Consider the following 23,462-nt stretch of genomic DNA (forward strand, 5'->3'; position numbering starts at 1 on the left):
CAGTCTCCTCAGCCAGCTGGAAAAAAATGTGTGCATATATCGGCATCAGCCACAATGAGTTGGAAATATCGGCATATCTGATCCAATATGGTGCATCTCTACCAACTGAAAGGGTGACGATATGTCAGTGTTGTGCTCATCATCTGTCCTCACTGCCCACTTAATGAAGGTTTAATGACATTTGAGACGCATCAGGTCAAGATGATGCATCTTCATACAGACTTCTGTCGTGTAAAAGAAAAAACAACCTCATATTGACACTATCAAGCATTTCTGCACCATTTTTCATGCTAAAATTAAATATCGATGCAGGCCATATCAAATGGCAAAAGTAATCATTTTGAATATTATACATACAGATTATCATTTGTCATTTTTGAGTAATTGTCGGGATGAAGAAAGTGAAAAGACGAGGACATGATTTGTTTTGATTGAGTAGATTGAGGAGGACGATGTGTTCTCTACCACTACAGAACAATGTGTGAATGTGAAACAGCTTCACTGTAGGAGTTACTGCCAGAGCACCGACTCCAAAGTGTACATTTTTGAACATAAGAGTGCGACTGTGATGAGCGAACTTGTGTCTCCGTGTTGCCGCAGAAGCTCAGACTCAAACCTCAGCAGTTAATAAGTAAACATCTGACGTGTTTTTTGATGTTTTTTTTCTTTTTCAGAGACTCTGGAGACCTCGCCGCCGACTGCAGCCCAGATCAGATATAGTAAGAGATAAAATCTGACACACACACACACTAACACACAAATCCTCTGTATTTGGGAAACAATCTGCAACCTGTAATGAATCTGTCAGTATTTCCATGATGTCAGCAGTTATGACCTGACTGTTTATGTCCCACATAAATAGACGAGTTTTAATAGTTTGTACTTTTTTTTTTTTTCCGTTGATGGTGTAGATCAAAGCTGTCGAACACAAACACACAGACTGTAAATAGTAGTTAACTGGATTTAACCTCCTAACTGGTTTCACTACTGGCCTCGTAGAAACTGAGAAAGATCTCACTGAAAACCATCTTTAAACCCTGGAAAACAACAGTTCTGCTTGTTTTGGAAACGACAAAAAGATAAATTTAGATAAATAACATAATTGTGTTAAACTTCATCTATTCATTTACCAGCCAGATTAGTAAAAATGATCATTTGCTTTGCTGCTTTTTAAAGCCTCTAATGTGTTAAATTATCCAAATAAATCTCAATTTAAATGTCAGATTATCTGTTTTAATTGTTTATTTACTTTTTTATCTGTTTGCAGTTTTGCTCCACAACGCCATTCCCTTTGTTGGATTTGGTTTCCTTGATAACGCCATCATGATCGCAGCAGTAAGTTATTTACATCATAATGAAGATTGATTTAACTGGGATTACCTGCCTGAAAGAAAAAAAAACAAACCGATTTTGTTAATTGGAATCGAACGTGGATCTAATTTTCTTGAGTTTATTTGTTTAGTGTGATAACGCTGCTGCGTCTGGATGAACATCTCAACTCATTCTCTTCTGTTCTCCAGGGAACACAGATCGAACTCTCTATCGGAGTCACTCTGGGGATCTCCACCATGGCTGGTAAGATCAGACACCAGTTAACCCAGTTCAACCACAATAAAACAGATAGATCTTATGATATGTTATGATATTCTAACATGCTCCCAAGATGTTAGAAACATAAATAAGAACAAGACAAACAATAAAATCCTGAAATCCAAAAGCACATGACCACAATTTAAATAAAAAATAATAACGCCTACATCAAAATAAGGCAAGTTTATTTGTATAGGACATTTCAACAACAAGGTGATTCAAAGTGCTTTACATAGAACATAAAAGGCATTAAAACAGAATATAAAAGCAACACAAGTAAAAAGACATAAAAACAATTAAAAAGTGTTAAATTTGGAAATAAAAAGAAGCTAAAAAGGGAATAAGACATAAAACAAGAGAATAAAAGTAACATTGCAGTGTAAAATATTAACCCTCAATGTGGTTTAATGAAAGGCAGCGGATATAATAAATGGACAATTTGATGGCTAATGTAAAAATATCATTGAAGATTTCATTATAAATCTATAAATAAGTCCTAATCTGACTTCTATAAGCTCCTTTTAAAATAATTAGTTAAATTAAGTTCCAGCCTCTCAAATTTGAAGATTTGCTATTTGTTTTATATCATAAATAAATGGAATATCTTTTGAGGTTTAGACTGTCGGTTGATTTAGCTCTGGGAAACGTGCATTTTTCTCTTAATTCATAACCTTCTGTAGACTAAATGATTATCAAAGGATCGATTGATTAATAATTGGTTTCAGCCTCACACTTCTATCAATACGTATCAGAAGAATGTGCAAGATTTTAAATGTAAATCACACGTATTGAGTTTGTGGATAACGACACATCATTACTTCACTGTTTAACAGAAGGAACAAGAAAGTTTCCAGTTAACTAAACAATTTCAGATTTTTAAACCCTTCACTGCCAGTGGCACAAAAACCAGTGACATTTACCGGTTATTTAACCTTTAACCAGTAGTTCTAAAGGAGGTGATGAAGACATCCATCACAAAACATCTTCTCACCAATAGCTGATAGTTCCACAGTACATGTAGTGTCTGAAAACCTTTCTGTCCCTCATATAGCTCAGGTGATGCCACCAGCTGTATAAAAAGCCCTGAAACCTCTTAGAACAAACAAACAAACTCTCATCTCATGAATTTTCTTGATCTCGTTGCACTTTTATTGCAGCACACAGTCTGCTGTCATCATGGGTGCGGTTCTGAGGTCTTTATTACGCTGTGAAAACCATAAAGGCACCGGAGCTTGCCTTCTCCCTCTCTCTCCTCAACTTGCTAGATTATTCCGTTTCCATGGATACTTGGCTCCCAATTTCCTCTGCAAAGTGCAAATCAGAGGGCTGAGGACGGGCTCTAGATCAATAGCTCTGCTGTGATGCTTTTATCCATCCATGCGCGGCTTTATATTCGCTTCATCGTCGTCGAGCCCGCCGAGATGCTCCACTAGTTTACTGATTCTATTTTTATATTTTATTTGAGCGGGGAACCTTTTTCCAGCTTTTATTACTGACTTCTATTATATCAGCTGGCATTTCTCTGTCATACACAATCAGTGTCAGAGGTGCTGCTAAAACGAGGTGAGACTTTATCGCCGTCTCAACTCTCCGTTTGCCGTCGAGGAGCCGTTTTTTCTTTTGAAGGAAACTTCTATTGCTGCCTCCATCTGGAGTTTAAGCTCCCGCAGGAAACTCTGTGCTGTCGGCTTCAAGCATCGTCGCTCTTTATGCCTCCAGAGATCCGCTGAAGGCAAAACAAACACATCTTTAGCACCTTTACAGTTTTAATGACCACGAACAAATATATTTTCTGCTAAACCCTAAGCCGTCCCTTGTGAAAATCCAATCCACAGTGTGAATTATTCATAGCTGCCAAATATTGTTAATGTTGTATATTAAATTAAATTGTAATGAAGCAGATTTTTCTGGCAGTAAAACTATGAAGGCAGAAAAAGAGACGAGGCTTTCGGAGAAATGAGCTAACTGGTGTATTGGTGGTTTTCCAAAGGTGCTCTTTGATCTGGAAAGACTTTCACACCTTCTTACACTCCTACTGACTCTCTTTTTTGTGTTTCACTGCTTTGATCTATTGTTAGGATTCTTCTCGCTGCTTTTCATCTTTTTGAATGTACAGAGAAGCAGAGATGCCACAAGGCACTGCAGAGTTTAGGAACATTTACTCGCTCTGGTGTGTCGAGGAGTTTCTCAAGTTTTCCAATAAATTGGGGGCTTGTTGGAGGGATGAAACAGCCTCAGTCCACCAGTTATTTGTCCAGTTGGATCAGTTGTTCATTTATCAATTTTTGGACACTTGCGTCCAGGTTGCAGCAGCAGCAAGCTAATCGAGGTAGCTCAGACATCTGTCTCTGCAGCCACGTCCTCCAGCTCTTCCTGGAGGATCCTCAGGAGTTCCCAGACCAGATGGAATGTGCACGTCGTCTTCCCCCACTTGGACTTTTCCCAGAAAACCTCTAAAAGGCGTCAGGTGTCATTTTGGATGTCTGAGCTTCTCAAACAATTTGTAAAAATGACAATATGCTCGATATGAACTAGTTTGTACGACCATGTCTGAAGGAAAAAGTGTTTTATAGCTGTGAAAAGTTCATATGTGGATAACAGTAAGGCTGCAACTAACAGTTCTTTTCATTTTGGATCAATTGTTTTGTCTGTAAAATGTCAGAAAATAGTAAAAAGTGACGTTATAATTTCCCAGAGTCAAAGGTAGTGACTTTAAGCGTCTTGTTTTGTCCAAACAACAGTCCAAATCCCCAAAGATATTCAGTTTAGTATCATGTATGACAAAGAAACACATTAAATCATCACCTTTCAGAGGCTGAAAGCAGCATTTTCCCTGGTGTTCTGATGCCAGAAAGGTTTGAGTGTTGGACGTTAATGCAGCTGTTCAACCGTTTGACAGCCACCTCAGTTTAAACCTACTGACACTTTAAGACTGAGCCCATCCACCTTGCAAATGAAACTTTTTTTTTTATCAGGGTGGCTTAGCTGTAAATTCAAACTGTCAGATTGAAATAGTCCCTGGTAAGAAGAAGTCAACACACACACAAGAAGGTGGATTTCTGTCAGAGTTTTTTGTCCCAGTAAACCCAGAAGTAAATTAAATCCATCAAAAGCCAGCGGTTGCGAAACAAAGTCTGTCAGGAGTAGGACTTTTTTTTTTTTTTTTATTCAGGGGAGTTTCTCTGAGAGCAGTGCTCTCTTTTTCAGGATCACATTCACACAGTTAAACATTTTTACCCGGAAGCTGCCCAGTACAACCACAGTCTGATCTGCTGCCACTGAGCTGTCAGTTGGGGTTCAGGGTTTTGCTCAAAGGCAGCTCAGTGGTGGTAATGAGGAAGAGGCGAGCGCTGCTTCTTCACTTTCCCCATCCAGATTTATCCTGCTGGTCTTGGGGATTGAACCAGCGACCCTCCGGTCACAAGCTTACTTCTCTAACCTTTAGGCCACCACTTTCTTGGCTTGTGCCGATTGGTGATCGGATTGTATATCGATGATTAAAGGGATGATCGACGATTGGTTTTTCCTACACTGATATTAATTGACTTACTATAGTGTTATGAGATCGTGACAATATTTAATGGGCTTGATCTAATTAGATTCTAGTTGGGGGGAATAATGTCAAAACCAGTCTAACTTTGATGATGTCATCATTGTGCATCTGATGCATTGCATGCCACAAACTCAGGTGTTTCACAGAATTACAGATTAGTAACTGCAAGTACTGTCAAAAGAGCCAAAATGAGAGTAATATTCCGTCTTTATTGATGCACTTCTGGAAATAACTTCAGTTTTTGAGAATGGATGAAATAACACTATAGACTCGACGAGGAGACTGAAAAAATAAAAAATATGTTCTAGATCTGGATCTAAAAAGCTTTCTTCACTTGGTGCACGTTAGTCAACAGCACTGATCAGCCCACCAGTTGGCAAGACCCACATGTAGGCTGTAACATTAACGTTAGCTAGCTAACTTGCTAACGTTAATGTTAGCTAACACGCCAGACCGAAGACATTTCAAAGTCTCTAGTCGTGATTAGCTTCTAGCTGTCTGGCTGTGTTTGGCTGGTTGAGCCCTGTGTGCTTTACTGAAGAGGAGACTCGTCTTATTCACCTCTTCATCACCAAGCCGGTCTTTTTTACATTTTTCAATTCTTAAAGCAGCGACTGACTTGGCTGTCTTATTTGCTGGGGGCGGTGTTGGTGACGGGGTCCATCGTAGCAGCCAACTTCACTGCAGGTCCAGAGTTGTTTGGCCTCTGCCAGGGACTGAACAACGACGCTGTTTGTGTATGTTAGAGACAGAAATGGAAATTACATGAACTGAATGAAAATAAAATGATGGTTTAATGTTTAATTAGAGTTATTTTTCTCAAAATCCTGGTGGTGATTTTTGCCTCTCAATCATGGTTTTTTAGGGGCTTTCTGAGATTTCTTGGGTTATTTTTGCCCCCGTTAATATCTGACGCTGTATGAACAGTTCAGGCTGTTAATAAATGCAACAACTCCTTAAGACCCAAGACAAGATCCTGTGTCTTGTTGCCACCTGTTGATTGAAGTGAAGAGGGTTAGCCCTGAAGTTAGCGACAATGGGTTAGCCTAACCTGACTGTTATGGAAATGTTCTATCCAGAAAGAGGCACATTGAGACATAAAGAACGCATTTAACATTGTTACTTGTTGAAGCAGTTGTAGACACTGTACAGTCCATCACATCATCAGTAACAATTATACAAATGTCCAAACGCAAACAAAAATACAATCATCTTGCCCTTTCTCTAAAGATTGTGAACCCAAACTAGACAGCTTTATACCTGGTCCCTAAATGGACACTTCAACAAACCGTTACACCTTCTTACAAACAAGTATGGTCACACAATCTAACAGAGACCTCATGGTCAATCAATACCAATAAACTTTAGCTTGTCTAGGTACCTCCACACAGTCTCTAAAACAGAAGGCTTAAGACAAAGATATCTCTAGCTAACCCCAGAGGTCAGGAAGCAATCCTCAGATAGAAACAAGTTCAAGAGTTCAACTAGCCTAGGAGTCGGATTTCCTCACCAACACGTATCCCCAAAATGACAATGACATTACATCACATTCAGTTGATAAGAAACATCGACTCTTTAGTTTGAAAACATTTGTAACATATATATACAAAAGATTTATAAAATGATAACCTACTATTCAGTTTTCTTTCACATGACCGGGCTCACTTAAGATGGACTGACCTTTACAGATTTAAACAGATAACAAAGAAACGGACAGTCTGACTACGGAGAACATCCAACTCCTAGTCAGTAGTTCAGTAAGAGATTTATCATAGATCCTTTTAAAGTTTCTTAAAAACCAAACATCCCTGCTCTCAGAGAGAAAACCCTGAGAGGAAGATCTCCATTTTTAAAACCACATTATATCAAATCATGCCAATTTTGAGCCCTTGAACTAAACCTTACGTGTTATAAATTAGTTTGGAAAGCGAGTGTTGGAATTATACTATATTATGTGATGTGTTTTCCTCTCCTGTCACTGTGTGTTTCATCAGAGACTGTCAGAAAATCAAAGTGTTTCTTATTTCTTTCCGTTCTTGCAGCTGCTGCTTTGGGGAACCTGGTTTCAGATCTGGCAGGTCTCGGGTAAGAAGCCTTAAAATGTTGTTTTTATTTAGAGCTGAAGACGAGCGCAGGTTAGAACAGACGAAGGTAGTCTGTGTGTCACGTTTTAAATTCAATTTGCAAATGAACTAAGTAGGGGATTTTAGTCTTGTTTTGCTGTGTGTGATGTTTGTTTTGGCTCATTTTAGTTTAAAATTTAAAGTAAATAATTGGACTTTTTTCTGTTTAATTCCTTCTGTTTTATTCACAAACTCAGACTTATTAATAGTGAGTAGTGAGTGTTATTTCCTAATAGCTTATACCTAAAAAAATATATAGAAAATTCTTATTATTCCCTCCAAACTTTGCTCTTGTGACCAGGATGGTGATATTTTGAAATTTCCGTATTTCCAAAGGAAAAACAGGCAAATCTGCACATTTTTATTCACATAAAGTCAGAAAAAACCAACATGAATCACTGGATATGATGATGGGAGATTATATTTGGGGGCTGATTCATGAAAATGACTCACAGTTTAATTGTAAATCTGGAAAAACTACTCACTTCTGAATCTTTTGTGGTCACTTTTGTATAACTTTAGTATAAATACATGTTAATTTAGATTCATTCTTCCTCATGTTCTGGGAATTCCTGCCTGTCGAGCATCGTGTTTGGAACAGAGTGTCCTCGCAGTTATCAGACATATTCTCCTTGATTATACCCGTATCCGTAACTACTTTTACTCCTGAATGATGCATCTCAGCTGCCAGGAAAGACTCTGATTCTCGCTGCGGTCGAGAAATTGGTTTCTGTGAGGCGGAAACATCCCGACAGGCTCTTGACGAGCGACTGGATGTTCATGCTAGATGTAATTTACTCAGAGTCGTCCTGCTGCTGGTGTAATCAGAGTTAAGGAATTGGTTTGTGGGTGTCAGCGGCTGAAGGCTTGCAGTCGTTGGTCCTGGGGGGTTCTGGAGGGTCCTGGGGGGGTTCTGGGGGGTCCTGAGGGGGAGGGTCCTGGGGGATCCTGGGGTTACATTGGCTGTTATTGTACATTGTCTTTTTTCCAAACTTTGAATAAAATAAAACATTTGATCAAAAAAAAAGCTATTATTTTAGTTCGTACTTTAATCTGTGACTGAAAATTGTCCCCAACAACTGTTTACTTAAATATTTGTTTGTGTAACATTTTCTAAATACTACAGTGTCCAGCTGTTTCAGGAAATTACTGAGACTTTCTAAAAAATGATAGAAGATTTATGTCTCCAGTAGGAACCAGTTGGTTTGGTGTTGAGTGTTACAGATAGAGTCAGAAGTCTTTTCATGGGATTTGTTTACAATTTAAAAAATGTAGAATAACGTCAAGCTTATCCTCTCAAGATAAGATTTTAAGATGTTTTACTGTCATAAAATGTCCTTATAATTATATATATATGTGTGTCTGTGTAGTCTTGCAGGTTATGTGGAGGCTCTGGCGTCCAAACTGGGGATGCAGGTTCCAGATATGACGCCCAAACAGGCGGACATGTGGCAGACCAGGGTCAGCTCGCACATGGTGAGAATACAGACGGGTTCCTGTTTCTGTGGGAGTTCGCTAGCTCCCTCACAGTCCTGACTCACGCTACTTCCTGTTCTCTGAAAAAGAAGTAAATTTCACCAGGCGGACTTTGGTCTGGCTGCAGCTTAAATCAGCTGTGTGGACCACATGCATGCAGGATCTTTAGGAGCACAGAATCTTTGTTTTTCTGGATGTTGTGTTAAAAACGTCAGTGTATATGAAATTCCTGCTGTTTACCATCAAAATATACAATCAGATGACTGCAGAATATACAGGAAAAGCAACACTAGAGGCGTTGATCATAGACATTTTACAGACTTAAAAACTACATAAATCAGAATGTAATTGATATATTAATCACTAATAAAAGTAGTTTCCTCCTCTAGTTTGTTTAGTTTGTCGAAGTTGCTTCTTTAAAACTGGGATCTGATAACATGACGTCTTCTTCTTCTCCTCCTTCAGGGTAAAGCTATCGGAGTTTCCATCGGCTGTATTTTGGGGATGTTCCCGCTATTTTTCCTGAGCGACGACGACGACAAGGAGAAAGAAAACAAAGCGCAGCCCAGTGACGACGCGGCGTCACACTCCTCCTAACGAGCCACTACAGCTACGCACACGACACCGCCACACCTACAAACTGGATACTGCTGATGTCAAACTTTACAACAAGTATTTACAGTTCAGGTGTTCCTCCGTCCTCCTGCTCAGGCAGCGTTCACAAATATCCACTTATAACTTCTTCTGGTGCTCCAGGCTCTGGTGTTTCCCTCAAGACATGAGACATTTGTTAAATCAATATGTCAAATCCATGAGAGTTCACTCATTTAAAAAAGGGAATTTATCATTTATGATTCTAATATCAATCCTGCATATTAATCTTGTTTAATTGAATGCTTCTCTGCAGTCTGTTTACAGTTGTTCTGAACGGCTACACTTGAAGACGGAGCAGAAGAGCTGCTGGCTGTTGTTGATATAGTTTAAATGCAGAGTTAACGTGACTTTAGAAAGTCTCTCCTGGAACACATTCATAGTGTTGAAAGCTGCTGCTCACATTAAAAGTGACAGTTAGAGAGACAAGTTAAAACTGTGACGACTCGCTGCGCTCCACACAGCTGCCAATCACAGCGTGAATGTCTGTTTAAGATAAGGGAAGTAACAGAAACGGCCGTGCACAGTCCCGCTAATCTGACCTCAGAAAGGTGTTTTCAAAGCATGTCTGACACAGTACACCGGCCTCTTTTCTTTTATCATAATCATCAAACTTCTCACTTTCTTTCCAGTAAAAGTAAACCAGTTGATTCTCCCAGCCACGTCCGTGTCTGTGTCAGATCAACCATCATATAAGAGAGCTGTGACATCACAACTTGATACCAATCAGAATGATGTCACAACACATATTCATACTCGACTTAAAACAATCAGAGAGATCAAATCAATGAAATATCTGTATTTTATTCGTTTGGCGCCATCATTACATGTTCGGACATTAATAAGCTTCAGAATGTCCCATCAGTGTACTTCCTATATCCCTGGAACCTTGATGATCTGATCTATCCATTCATATATGGATATATGTGCTGAAATGAACACTTAATAATGAAACACATGCACATATTTTTCCATAAAAAGTCTCCTAGAACATGTATAGTACTGCTCACATGCAAAACAACAGCAAAAAAACCCCCCAATATGTATCATGTCTGGGTGACACATGCAGTGATTATGACATAAGCATATAAATGCAAGAAAATTAAAAAAAAATTTATATTTGCTTTTGTTAATCTCAATTTAAAATTCAGTAATTCCACCATAATAACAGTGAGAGTAGCAGTCAGTGGGGGATAAATCTGCAAAAACAGAACACAGGTATCAGATGTGTAATTGGCATCGATGCCCTGAACTGAGGTTTGGATACTGGTATCATGAGAGACGTCGGATGGATCCCTAACAGATGCAGAACCAGTCTGGTGCTTGTATCTCCTCTTTATGAGCCCAGTTTTAAAGACTGTGAGCAGCTTTTCCTTCCTGCTGTGGTTCAGTCCGAAGTCCGACGCACTGAAAACAGGAATTAAAGGAGTCTTGAGTTAAATGTTTCTTTTTTGAATCAGATCAGTTTGGTTTCCAGTGAGAGGAGATGTTGGGTTTCTCTCCCTGTCGTTGATGCGTGAACGCTGCCTGAGTAGCTCGCAGGACGGGAAACGATCACTCGTCTCAGCTGTCGGCTGTAATTTAGATTCTTCTTCTTCTTCTCCAAACATCAAGCTTCAGCTGCTGATTACAACTGAGTATTAGACGACGTCTGTTTTTCTATAATAATCTAATCTACTAATTTTCATCGTTTTAGCAGCTGACTGGTCGTTTCCCCTCCTGACAGAAGAAACACCAACTGTAGATACGAACCGACTGCTCTGGCAGTTGTAATATTATTTCACATGTTTTAACAGACTGTCTCGTACTGCCTGATTATTATTATTATTATTTTTTAACTCAAGTTTACTCAAAACAACAGCACATGACTTTTTATCTTCAGCAGACACTTTATACATTCGGAAACTTCATCGATTTCTTCATTTTTGGGTCAAAAACTACAAACTTTTCTCATTATTTCAGCTGAAACTGAGCAGTTGTTTTATAGTGACAAATATAAAGTCACTTTATATATTGAAGTATCAGCTGTTTTGTGTGTCTTTAAACTTTAAAAAAAACAAAAACAAACCTAATGTAAATGAAAGTTAAAGGAACAGTGTCAACTGCTACCTCGATGGGAATGTTTTTAGTGTTTTGCATGAAGAACTGATGTAGCTCTATAATCACACTTTTTTATTTCCATATCAGATGGTTTTTAATATGCTGGAAAGTCTTTAAATGTTTTGTACAGGTTGAGTATTGAAGAAGGTGCCTAGTGGCGATATATATATATATACACACTATTCTCAGTTTCTCTGTGTTTACACCATCTTTTTTCTTTATTTTCTCTCTCTTGACACTTGACTCGCTTCCAGCCGTCTGTGTAATTAGTTTTTTTTTTTTTTAAGTTTGTTTCATCAGACCTGAAGCTCCAGATGGTTCAGGATTTGCCACATGAGGCCGAGCAGTTTGAACCAGTTTGTATCATCAAAAGTCAGTTTAGAAGTTTCAGTTTATCTCTGCTCTCCAACTCTGCTGCTTTAAGCACAATTACAAGATGCTTCTTGTATTTACAGTCGTTTATATCCAGTTTATTATGCAGCGCTTTATTTTTACTGTCCACCTATTTATTTGAGTGTAGGAAGTGTAGGACTGCAACCCGGGAGTTTCAGAACTGGACTTTATGAGAACATATAACTCAGTTTATCATCTATACAGGTCAGAAAATATATGGAAAGAGTACTCTTTAATATCTTTGCCTTGATAAGTTTGCCAAAACCTGAGGACACCATTGTAATACCGGCTGTGATGTTGCTGGTTTTTTAGAGTTTTAGGAGTAACGATCAACCAAAATCCCCCAAAATCAAAAGGAATTAAAGTCTGTGGGGGGGAACTTTTTTTTTTTGCAAACAGCTGAACCTTGGAGTGACTGGTGACACACAAAATGTTTGAACAATGTTTTTAATGAGTTTCTGGCAGCAGGAGATCATTTAAATTTGTCATTGGATTAACTGTGAAAGCCTCAAGGGACTTTTTTTTTTTTTTTTGTCGGTCTGTCTCATTAGATGAGATTTCTGGTGGAGGATGAAGAGAAAGACGACAGGAAGTGTTGTAATACTAATTTAAATCATATAGGGAAATTTGTCAAGAAGGATTGATTAAGAGTTTGCTCTTTTCACCTTGTTCAACCTGAACTTGTGTGTTTCTCTATCATCTGATGTTTGCGTGTATTGTTTTGTTTCTCTCTGCTCATGATGATGATGATGATGATGATGATATTTTGCATAATTTCATTCTCTAAAGAAGAAAAATGCGAGGAGAGAGAGAAGAAATGTTTTGAAGCATCTGAACAAACATGTTTAATCTCATCGTGTCAGTTAAAGGAATGCTGTGTTGTGCTGCCATCTTGTGGACAATCTGGAACAGCAGCAGCTGTTGTGCACTGATACACGTACTGTATGTAATATAAAAACCAGTGATGTAGAAGGATATATATATATACAATGTGTGTATTTTGCAACATTATGTGCAATTTAAAATAAAACAATACTTTTGGAAGTATTTACCTCTGACCCTCCAGGTGATCTGAGGCTCTTTGTCTTCTCAGTCAGTTGAAGTTTACTTGTCATCAGCAGCTGAAGGGTCCAGCAGCAAACCAGTTAAACTTACATCAGAGGGACACTGGAGACACTGGAGCAGCTCTCAGGTCAGAACATGTGAAACTTTAAGTTCACATCAGAGTCACATTTAGCACTAAATGCATCTTTAGACCTTTCTTAAAGGAGCAGTATGTATAATTTAGTGCATAATTTAATGTTTTAATTAGTGTATAATCAATGTTTTTGTTAACTTAGAATGATTGGTTTGTTTGATTTATTGATCGGGACAGTGTGCAGTTTTAAACATTAAAGATGCACTGCGCAGGAGTTAGCTCGAAGCTAATTAGCATCCATAACAATCCCCACAATCAAAACATAAAACAGCACAACAACAAACAGTACAAAGCAAAAAAAAACAACAAAAAACACACAGAACACACTATATAAAATACAAAGCCACACACAGCACATCACATACACCCACAATGTCAACTAGAAATTAATAATGTAAACTAGACTCAGTGGTCACACAGCTGATTGGTCTTAAGTAGATTTTGAGCCCTTTATATCTACAGAGGGAGCAGGTCCTCTTCAACAGAGGCCGCCATGTTGCACCGCCATGTTTCTACAGTAGCCCAGAACGGACAAACTAAACACTGGCTCTAGAGAGGGCCTTTCGTGAGTTTCTTGGCCACCGTAGATTGTCCTACATGCTTGGAGGAGCGGTCACTGCTAGATGCCACTAAATCTTACACACTGGTCCTTTAAAGATCCCCACCAGACATGTTTAAAGAAGTAGAAAAGACTTTGGTCGGCTTTTAAACTAGTTGTGATGTCCCAAAACCATGTTGTTGGTAGACACTTTACAAACAAATTTAAGGTACAAGCACAAACAGCCTTCTAGTGTCAAACTGCACATTCATCATTCTGCACCGTGAAGCTCAAACATACAAGCAGAACACATTTTTGAGTGGAAGAGGACTTTAAAATAGTTTTTAATACTTGTACTGATACCTGAATGTAGGTAGTGTGTCCAAAACGATATTTAGAAATATACAATAAACTAAAAAAATAGGCGAAATATTCCTTAAACTTATGTTTGTTTTTATAATACAACCAGTTCTTTGTCATTTTGATTGGTTTCCAGCCTTCGAGTGGGCAGGTCTTATCTATTATGACCAGAGAGAGGAGGAGGAGGAGGAGGAGGAGGAGGACGGTTTGTGTAACTTTTCCGTTGAGTCACTGAAGTTTTCTGCCTCCTCTGCAACATCGTAAAAATGCTGAGAAGTTATATTTAGCTTGTTGAATCAGCGTAATATAAAAGAGCTTCTTAGTGAAAGTTATTGACTTTTGCTTGCAGAACAGCAACACATCCTCTGCATCCTTCTGTCCTCCCATGAAAACATTTCCCCCCTTTTCCCTAAACCCCTAAATTAGGGTTATTGGGGTTCTGATTAGAACTGGGATTAGTGTCAGGATTAGTGTAACACCTCACAAAAATGATCTCACCTTGTTAACTCATGTTGTTCTCCTAAAAATGGAAACGCTACGCAGAAATATATATAATACATATCTACAATGGCTTATTGCTGTTCAGGGTCAGGGACCAACATGTATCCCAGCATGCATGTTGCAAATCACATATTTCCTCCACATTTTTCTTCTTTGTGAGTCTTTTGAGTCTCTGTTCTTCCTTATGTTTGCTTTCAAAAAAAAAACTTTATTAGATAAGAACTTGTCATGATTGTAATTGTGAGATCATATGAACGCTTAATGGAGTCTCATTCAGAATTAATGATCTGGAAAAGATCTTTCTCAACAGAAGTATATTAAATCTCCAAATTTGGTTGGAACTTCAAAGCATAAGGTTGATTATTTTTGATTTCCCATCAATTGATTTATTTTTTTCCCCCAAATGGAGGTTTCTACTTCTATCACAGAGAAAACAGACATGAAAGTAAGAGTTAGAGAATCTTCTTAGACCTTAGAAAAGTGTTCAAACAACTTAGATCATTTCTCAATTACTATTTAGTTTTGAATATCATAATAATAAAATAATACAGCAACGATTTGTGTTGCCAGTAACATTTAATCAGCAGATGAATCACCTCTCTTATCATTTAAAATTCTGTCAAACCAAATATTTCCAACTTAATCCTCATTAAATGAAGTTTTACTCAGCAGTGAACCTTCAATCTAAAATGCAAATTAACATTTAACATAAATAAAGTCAGTCAGTGAGGAGACGGTAAGAAAAAGCAAAGCACAAGTTTCCTTGTTCATCAGATGCACATTTTATGCTACGATTTTATTATTATTTAGCCAAAACAACTGGTATACATAGAAGATAGGAGACAGTCAGTATTCAGGAACTGAATATAAAACATAAAATACAGAATTATCAAGAGCCAGAGGTGAAGAAACGAGTCGGCCCAATTAATTAAAAACAAACAAAATAAAACAGGTTGCCATAACTTCAGATACCACAGACAGACACGTCTGACAAATACTGCGTCATTCATTTCAATACTTTTAAATGCTTATTAATAATGGATTAAATGATACCCTATTGACTGGTGATGATTGTCAGCAAAAATACTCAAGTTTCTGAACAAATTTAAGTGAAATTTGGTAAAAGGTTGCCATCGTATTATCCATAACTGTTGGAAATCTAAACATCTGAGTTGTTGGTTAAACAGTCTTAAATTCATGTGTGATTTTAAGGAAAACAAAGGAAACTTCATTAGTGCTTTTACATTAAATTAATTTTAAAAATCTTTTCATTGTCCAAATTATTTCCCATCACCAAAACACCTTTACTACATTTTTTACCTTCTACAAAGGACATTTCACCATATTTTTGGCACATTTACAGTTTGTTTCTGTTCCATTAATGGATAATGTCCACTAAATTCAGATATCTTTGGATACATATTGGTCTTAGTCTCAGTGCTCTCCAGTGTTCTTGCCAAGTGTAAGACTTAAAAACTTAAAAACTCAATTTGGTGGCCAAGTTGCTGACATTTAAATAATTTTAAGTGCTTTGGTTTATGATCCACACAAGCCACGTTTTTGTTTTGAATCTTTATTAAAATCATCACCAGACACCAGAACCCGACGGCCAATTAACTCAACACTAAAAAAAAGCACCATGTGCACATTATTTAGTTGAGGATATCTGTGGATCCTTTGGGGCTTTAATGCTGAACTTCCTCTTTTGTCTCAAATGGTTTCCATTAATCCCTCAGGCCGGCCGTAGCGAGTCGAGGCTTGTTAATGATTTTTTTTTTACCTCCATAGCTCAGCAAAGTAGAGGCTTTCAGTTTTTAATAAGCTTTTCCTCTGATGGCTCAGCTGTGGAGAAACCTATCAAATAAAAGCCTTAATTCTAACGCCGATCAAGAACCGTCAGTCTCAGTCAGACTTGGACGTTTCAGCGGCTTATTGTTGGAAGAATGTTAAAATATGAACTTTTAAAATGGGAGGCAATCTTAAAGCAACTAACAAAAAAAAATCAGAATCAACTATGAAGTAACAAAAAACAGAAATTAGTCAGATGGTGAAAGGTCTCTTAAAGCCATAAAGCCTGACCGTTCTTGGTCAGAGTAAATGCTTGACATAGTTTCTTCCCCAACTTCAAATCAAATCTTCTTGGCAACTATCTGGTGTCTCCTGACAAACTGAAATTTCAAGGCTGTGATCAAACTATGTGGTATGAACAGTCCAAAATTTGATATTTATCACTAAAAAAAAATGGATACATACCAGGAAAAAAGGTCATAATGTCGTTACCTATTTTAAACATTTACCTTAAAGGAAAGTGGCGATTTGACTGTCAAATTAAAAGTATTCACTTATCAAATGGCTTCAGGAAAACAATTCCATATAAATACAAAAGAAAAAAATCAAACCCAGAGCGTCATTTAGAATACTGTAAGAAATTTGGCAACTTGTCTCAAATTAAAGGCTGAACGGAGAGTCGCTGTTACTTACAGCTAAAGGACAGAAATCCACACACACTGGAGACAGCTCAAGTGATTTTTTGGATCTAACTTGTATCTAGAATGATTGCTGCTAAAAAGATGTACTATAAATATTATCTGACGTTACATTTACACTGTAGTGGTTTTACCTGATTCTGGTCTCCAAGGGTGACATCATTGATTTCCTCGCACGTTTTCACAACATTCATCCAGAATCTTATGTGTTTAAAAATCACTTTTTCTAATCCTCCAGTGTGTGTCAGCGTCACGCAGATCATTGATAAAATACACAGTTAGTCCTCACAGGCTCCAACATTCAGCTTCATACGCTTGTTATCGCATCAGCTACACGATTGTATCCGGAAAACCTGCGCCGGAAAAAAAAAAAGTGAAAACGTATATATATATATTTATAAAACCGACAGGCTTCAGTCATCATACAGGGTGTCAAACTGCTGTCACACAAAAATAGCAAAACATTAACGATCCAGGTTGGATGATGGTTGGCATCTAAAAAAGCATTCTGGTCCAGTAGAAGCAGACCAACGGAGGAAATAATTAGTTCCAGTACAAAAAAAAAAACTAAAAAAAAAAAAAGACAACATGCATATTAAATATATTTGTTAATATGTTTTATATGCTCAACAGGACAGTTGGGAGTTAAAAATAAAATGGATAACATTTAAAATGAATAAATACATAAATAATTTGAGTTGTGATGACACTATATTTAGTATCAACAAGGGAGTTTGTGTATTTCAGCTTGTTATGCTAACGCTAATCACCCGCTAACACAAGTCAGATTCTTAACTAGTCGGGCTATTTGACATTTAATAATTACAAGCTCTCAAGAGGTTTATATATTTGTTGCAGTTACACATGAATATCAGTACGCAGCAGGGCCTGATTTTAGTTATTTTTTATCGTCTGTTTAACTACAGCGAATAGAAGATTTTCAGTTGGGTCACAGATTAGCATCTTCTGGCGCCATCATGGAGGTCAGTGTGATACAACTTTACAAAATCCAGCTGAAAAACTTTATTGTGACGTGTCTGTAAAACAATTCAGTAATAATCTTAAAAAAACTGAAAGGTCTGATCAATTAGTAACGCTAGGTTCTGCTAACACCTGCAACATTAGCCTAGCGTCCAAATTGGATTGATTTAAACAAACTACTGATATTTAGAAAGCTAAAAAATATACAAAAACATCAAATTTGAAAATGAATTATGTTTCAATCCTTTAAAACAGCTGAATTGTAGATGTAGAAATATAATCTTGGCAGCCAGATATCTAACGGCCTCCAACATGGCTTCCAGAGTCTGTGTTCCACCATCTGAAAACCTCAATATTCTGTGTGTTTGATGGCTAATAAGCACAAACAGTTAGGACTAATGCAAGCTAGACTCCAGACCAGATTATACACCTTTTAAAAATGTTTTGTACCTGTTCTCTTTCTTAATAATAAATGTACACTTTCAAGTGGAGATTGGTATACTTGGGTTATTCTCCATTTTTTCATTTTTATTGCGCAGTATTGGGACAGTGAACTAACAGTGTCTGGATTTCCATTTTAGACACATCCAAAGCAGAGTTCAGCGTCTTGCTCAAAGGCGTTATGGCTGTTTCGGAGGAATTGGTCGTGTCGTCTTTCATTCTCAGGACAGTCACGTCAAATGTTAGGCGGACTGAGGTCTAGTAATGTTAGCAAGCGTTGAGAAAGACACTGAATCTCACACAGCTGCAGACTGTCTTTTCTTCTGAAATGGTAAGTCATTTCATTTTATGTAGTTAGAGCAAGCTAGGCTAATTAGGTTACCTAGCTTACCTCGCTAGGCTAACTAGGTTACCTAGCTTACCATGTTATATGATCTATGAGCTAGGTAACTAGCTCATAGATCATATAACATGTTATAAATAGCTAAATATATTGAAGACAGGTGTGAGAGATTTATCTGTAGTGTTTAAATCATACAGAACATTTTATATGGTAGCAGATGACCAGTCTGAAGTCTCTGTTACCTTAGAAATAAACATTTAAAGCAGTTTCACATGTTCAACCTTGTAAAACATCTGTGATCATTTTTTGGTTTACTAACTATTGTCATATTTCATTTTTCTAATAAATTGTAAATTCAAACATATTTTCAGGTTGGTGCCGAAGCTCAGACTGTTCATCCACTACAATCTGACCTGCAGACTTTACTGGTTTTTCCTCCAGTTAAGTATTGGATATTTCCTTTTTTCACAGAATCAACGTAAGTTTAGCTTTGTTCACATTAGTTTACCTCAGCCGCAAGAGATTTGTTCTTTAGACCACCAGAGAATAAGAAACATGAGAAACGATTCTACAAAAATGAAAAAAATTGATGGTTAAATTTCAAAATACTGACCTTTATTTTGGTATTTCACCCTTTTGGGGCATTATTGGATGCTAAAATCAGTAATGTAATCAAGTTTGACTGAATGAAAATACTTAATAATGAAATTCAGGTATCTGCAGTACACTGTCCCAATAACTGAAGCTTTTATTTGAGTAGTTTCACTAAAATAAGTCCACAACTGTTTATATGTGTGCCAGCTAAATACAGCCTGCCATCTGCACACAGGCTTTACTACAACAGACCAATACATTACTCCACAATACTCCATTTACTACAGCTAAGTAGTAACACGGAACTTGCAGTAACAACCTTTATTACTACCATGGACTTTAAAGTGTTTGCTAATGCACAGCGTACAGTCGCTACATACTGTAGTTGATCGGTTAGCAAGATGCAACAACAAAGTGGGAAAGAGGTGAAGGCCAACAAACTCACAGATCACATCTGTCTGCAACAATAATTCATAGTAGCTGTAATGGTAATCATTTTTAGTTTTTGTCTGTTTTAAAAGTGCTTTACAGGAAGTAAATGCTTTAAAAAAAAATACAATAATAAAAGACCAATTTACAAAAAGAAAGTAAATAAATAATGACCCACCATCAACAGCTGACAACAGACTTCATCTATCAGGTCGTAAACGTCTGCAGTTCCTGGATCTGTTCAAAAAGCAGGTTTAACAAACTCTGAACCTGAGATGGGAAAGTTTTCAGTTTCTAAACAAATGATCAGAGTTCAATCACCTTTTCTGTGTTATCATGTTTGGTTCAGGTGATATGGTGCAAAATACATAATTCAGCCAGAAAGCAAAATGGCCGCTACAAAGTGTTTTTGCGATGGCTCCATTTTTGAAAATGTTGAAGGCCCCAAACTGTACAAATGTCCCAAGTTTCATGCCTTTATGAAAAAGTGAACATAATTTTCACCTGGACTAATGATGATTATAATAATTTTATAATGATCCTTTTTTTAAATAAAATGAGCTGAGCAGGAGAAACGAGTCAATAAGTTTTAACACTATTAAATTTAATTGAATGTGTTGCATTGATCGTTTACCAGGCTTGAATTTCCTTAATGGATGACAAAGTGGTGGAATCTTAATTTATATTATTACATAACAGCTGTAATCTGACTTTACTCACAGATCTGACTGTAACTTCATAGTCCAACCTAATAATAATGATTTTGGCGATTTGGTCAAATTTGGTCAATTTTTAAACGTCTATTTTACATATAAATCTTGGCTCAACAGCATTCAGTGTCCACATTTCAATGTTTAGTAAAAGTTACTGAAATACTGTTAAAACATGCTAAGACTATATGCAGCCTATTAAAAAAAAAACCTCACTTTTACACATTTTATCCAGTTATTTCAGCTGTATCACAATCCTGCTCACCTCTAATTTCCAATATGATATATATGATAACTAAAACAGCGATTGGACTACTACGGTAATGTTTGGTAAATGTTTCAGTGCAGGGGAACTGTTCTGACAACCTGATCCCCTTATCAATATCCACAACAACGTTAACTTGCAAAAAAGGTGATGCATAGATTTTATTCAGAGCTGAAGGTGAATCCACAGTGTGAAATATTTGAATCTGTTTGAAGAAGCAGACAAAAATGTGTGTCAATCAATATCAATACAGTGACAGCTCCCTCACACTCAGCTTGGACGGGAGGAGACAGAAAAACTCAGAGTTTGTTGAATGAAACCTACCTTCAAGCAGATTTAGGTTGACAGAGTTAAGACACGGCAGTAACTAACCCAGAGTTAAAGTGAGAGTTTTCACAAAACCTGCTTTTTGGAACAAACCCCTGATCCACGACTGTTGACACCGTTTACATCCACTGCTGGGAAATCATGAGTTTAATTGACTTATAAATCTAATTGAGGAGTTACAATGATTATTTATATTTGGGGCAAAGTTTAAGAACATGCAGGTCGATCTACTGTATGTGGTATTAATAACTGTAACAACAAAACTCCTTAGTTGTGAAGGGTTACACAGCACTCTTTAATATGCTACCCTACATATACAAATACTCTTTCAGTTTGCGTTTGAAGCTCAGTTTTTCTTCTAGGCTTCCTTTATTCTCTATCAAAAAAAAAACCCTCCCCCTATCTATGTTGTTACAGAGAAGAACAAGTCCAGCATATTTTCAATTAAATATAGAATATTTAAGTTAAATTCAGCACACAGGCTTTTGGCACCTTTTAGTGGAAATGGGAGACTACGGGGATGTAAAAGGAACGTATGACAAACACAAAAACGTTCAAACACATCAAAATATAAATATGTACATACAAATAATGCTTTGATCTTTTTGAAAATACTCCTTCCACTTCATTGTTAACTCTTTCCAACATTTTTTTTACCTGCATCATCTACAGTCTTCCCAATACTACAACGTTTGTCTCCTTTACACCCCATTTCTGCTTGACCTTGTACAGCTTGCTCATCTTTTCTCTTACATAGTGAAGTTGCCCTGAGGAAATGATCTTGAATCAGCATCCCAGTGGTTCCCAGTGGTAACTTCAGACGGGAACTTAACTGGAATTATTGAAGCGCAAATACTGGCTGCGACAGTTCTCAACTTGCAAGAGAGGCTGCAGGGTTTTTTTTTTTTTAGGTTTTTAAAGGGAGACACGCTTCAGTCAGTTTCCCAAGCAAAGAAAATGTGGCACTATGAGAAAATTCTTGGCCTTAACAAGTCAACGTTCCAACCGATACTGGACGAAAAGTCAATTTTGGTTCAGATTTGTCATTTTCCAGAGGTTCTGCTCCAACAAGACCACAAGAACTGGTCAACACAAACACTCCTTTAGGACTTTCAAACAAGGAACCTGCTCTCCCATTGGTTTAGTGGTCTCACTTTTCTCTGAGCCACATCACTGTCAACAGCTAGTTTTGGTAATTCACAAACACAAAATTACAAATGGAGAATTTGTTGCATTTTTTTTTAAACTTTTCAATCAAAATGTCCGTATTGAACTCACTACACCTCGGTGAAACATCCTTTTTGCGTGGAAATTTCAAAACTGATCCTTGATCAGAGTCTCTGGGCAACTTCCCTCCTTCGCTTGGCATTCAGCTGATGTCATACTTTTGATTTGCAGGTATTTAGCCGTGGTCATTTGGTGCCCCGTTGAGAGCATAATTACTGAACTTCAGCCGGGGGACGCGAAATGCCGCAAGTCGAACCAACCTTTCCCGTCTCAGTGAATAATCGGTGCCGATCGGTCGTTGGTTGTCGTCTTCTTGAGCCTGACGCCTCGTCGGATAGCCACAAGAAAGTCTTCCACCTCGCCGTATTCTGTCTCCTCCAGAAGCTCCGGGAGAGGCCGGCGCTCCCACTCTGACACCCGACCGCTGGGCTGCGGCGGTGGGGTGGGAGGATCTGACCCTTCGCCCTGGTGCTGGTTCTCCCAGAGACTGGACTTCGATGACGACGGCCCGCTGCCGCCTGGTGACAGAGGCGTGGTTGGGGGGCTTAGTGGGGTTCGTGGTGTGCTGCCATCTTCTGACGCCGCCCTGCTGGGGAAACCCGGATGATCAGGCACAGTGGGGGTCTTGACTGGGATCATGGGTGGCTTGATGGGGATGGGGCCCAAGCTAAGACCCCCAGAGGGGCGCCGCAGATTGGGTTTGGAGGACGGTGTCCGTCTAATGGTGGCGACTCCCGGGGTGACGATGGCGGAGGGGTTGGAGGGCAGGCCAGCAGTGGAGGCGGGGCGTTTGGACTGGAACATGCGGCGGTACGACTGACTGATGTCGCTGTTCCGGGGGATGGTGGAGGATTTATCGAAGTCTGACTGCTGCTGTTCGGCTTCCTGATCCACTCCCACCGAGTAGTAATCACAGTCTGATACTGTAAAGACCAGAGAACAGTTTCAGTATCCTAAAAGTTCAGTTGAATGACTGGGTATCACACCTCAATACTTGAAAAAAATGTGTCAGCAAGTATCAAAATCTATCATTCAAATGCTTTTTTAGATTTTTAGTCTTGTTTATTTTTTCTTAATTAGATATTTCATGATTTAAATAATTTTGCTAATATCAGACATTATTTTGGCTGAAATTAAACAAATGTATCTTTTTTACCTTAAACTAAGGTATAGAAA

At 38.0% G+C, this 23,462-nt stretch overlaps 2 protein-coding genes across 7 annotated transcripts in view; one reads left to right on the top strand and one right to left on the bottom strand.

Annotated features, from left to right (window-relative positions):
* tmem65 (transmembrane protein 65) overlaps positions 1 to 12,944 on the top strand; it is a 39,627-nt gene extending 26,683 nt beyond the window's left edge. The window contains exons 2-7 of the mRNA XM_067611843.1: positions 675 to 719; positions 1,268 to 1,335; positions 1,521 to 1,575; positions 7,186 to 7,228; positions 8,637 to 8,742; positions 9,208 to 12,944. Of these exons, the coding sequence (XP_067467944.1) occupies positions 675 to 719; positions 1,268 to 1,335; positions 1,521 to 1,575; positions 7,186 to 7,228; positions 8,637 to 8,742; positions 9,208 to 9,339 (449 nt within the window). The 3' untranslated portion in view covers positions 9,340 to 12,944. The remainder of the gene's footprint in view (positions 1 to 674; positions 720 to 1,267; positions 1,336 to 1,520; positions 1,576 to 7,185; positions 7,229 to 8,636; positions 8,743 to 9,207) is intronic.
* Positions 12,945 to 15,241: 2,297 nt separating this feature from the next.
* The window catches only part of LOC137198199 (protein MTSS 1-like), a 79,866-nt gene continuing 71,645 nt past the window's right edge, over positions 15,242 to 23,462 (bottom strand). For all 6 annotated transcript variants that reach the window (XM_067611871.1, XM_067611866.1, XM_067611872.1 and 3 more), the window contains one exon: positions 15,242 to 23,209. In XM_067611871.1, the coding sequence (XP_067467972.1) occupies positions 22,557 to 23,209 (653 nt within the window). In that variant the 3' untranslated portion in view covers positions 15,242 to 22,556. The remainder of the gene's footprint in view (positions 23,210 to 23,462) is intronic.

This window comes from Thunnus thynnus, chromosome 15 (assembly GCF_963924715.1).
Source record: "Thunnus thynnus chromosome 15, fThuThy2.1, whole genome shotgun sequence".
Classification (NCBI taxonomy): domain Eukaryota; kingdom Metazoa; phylum Chordata; class Actinopteri; order Scombriformes; family Scombridae; genus Thunnus; species Thunnus thynnus.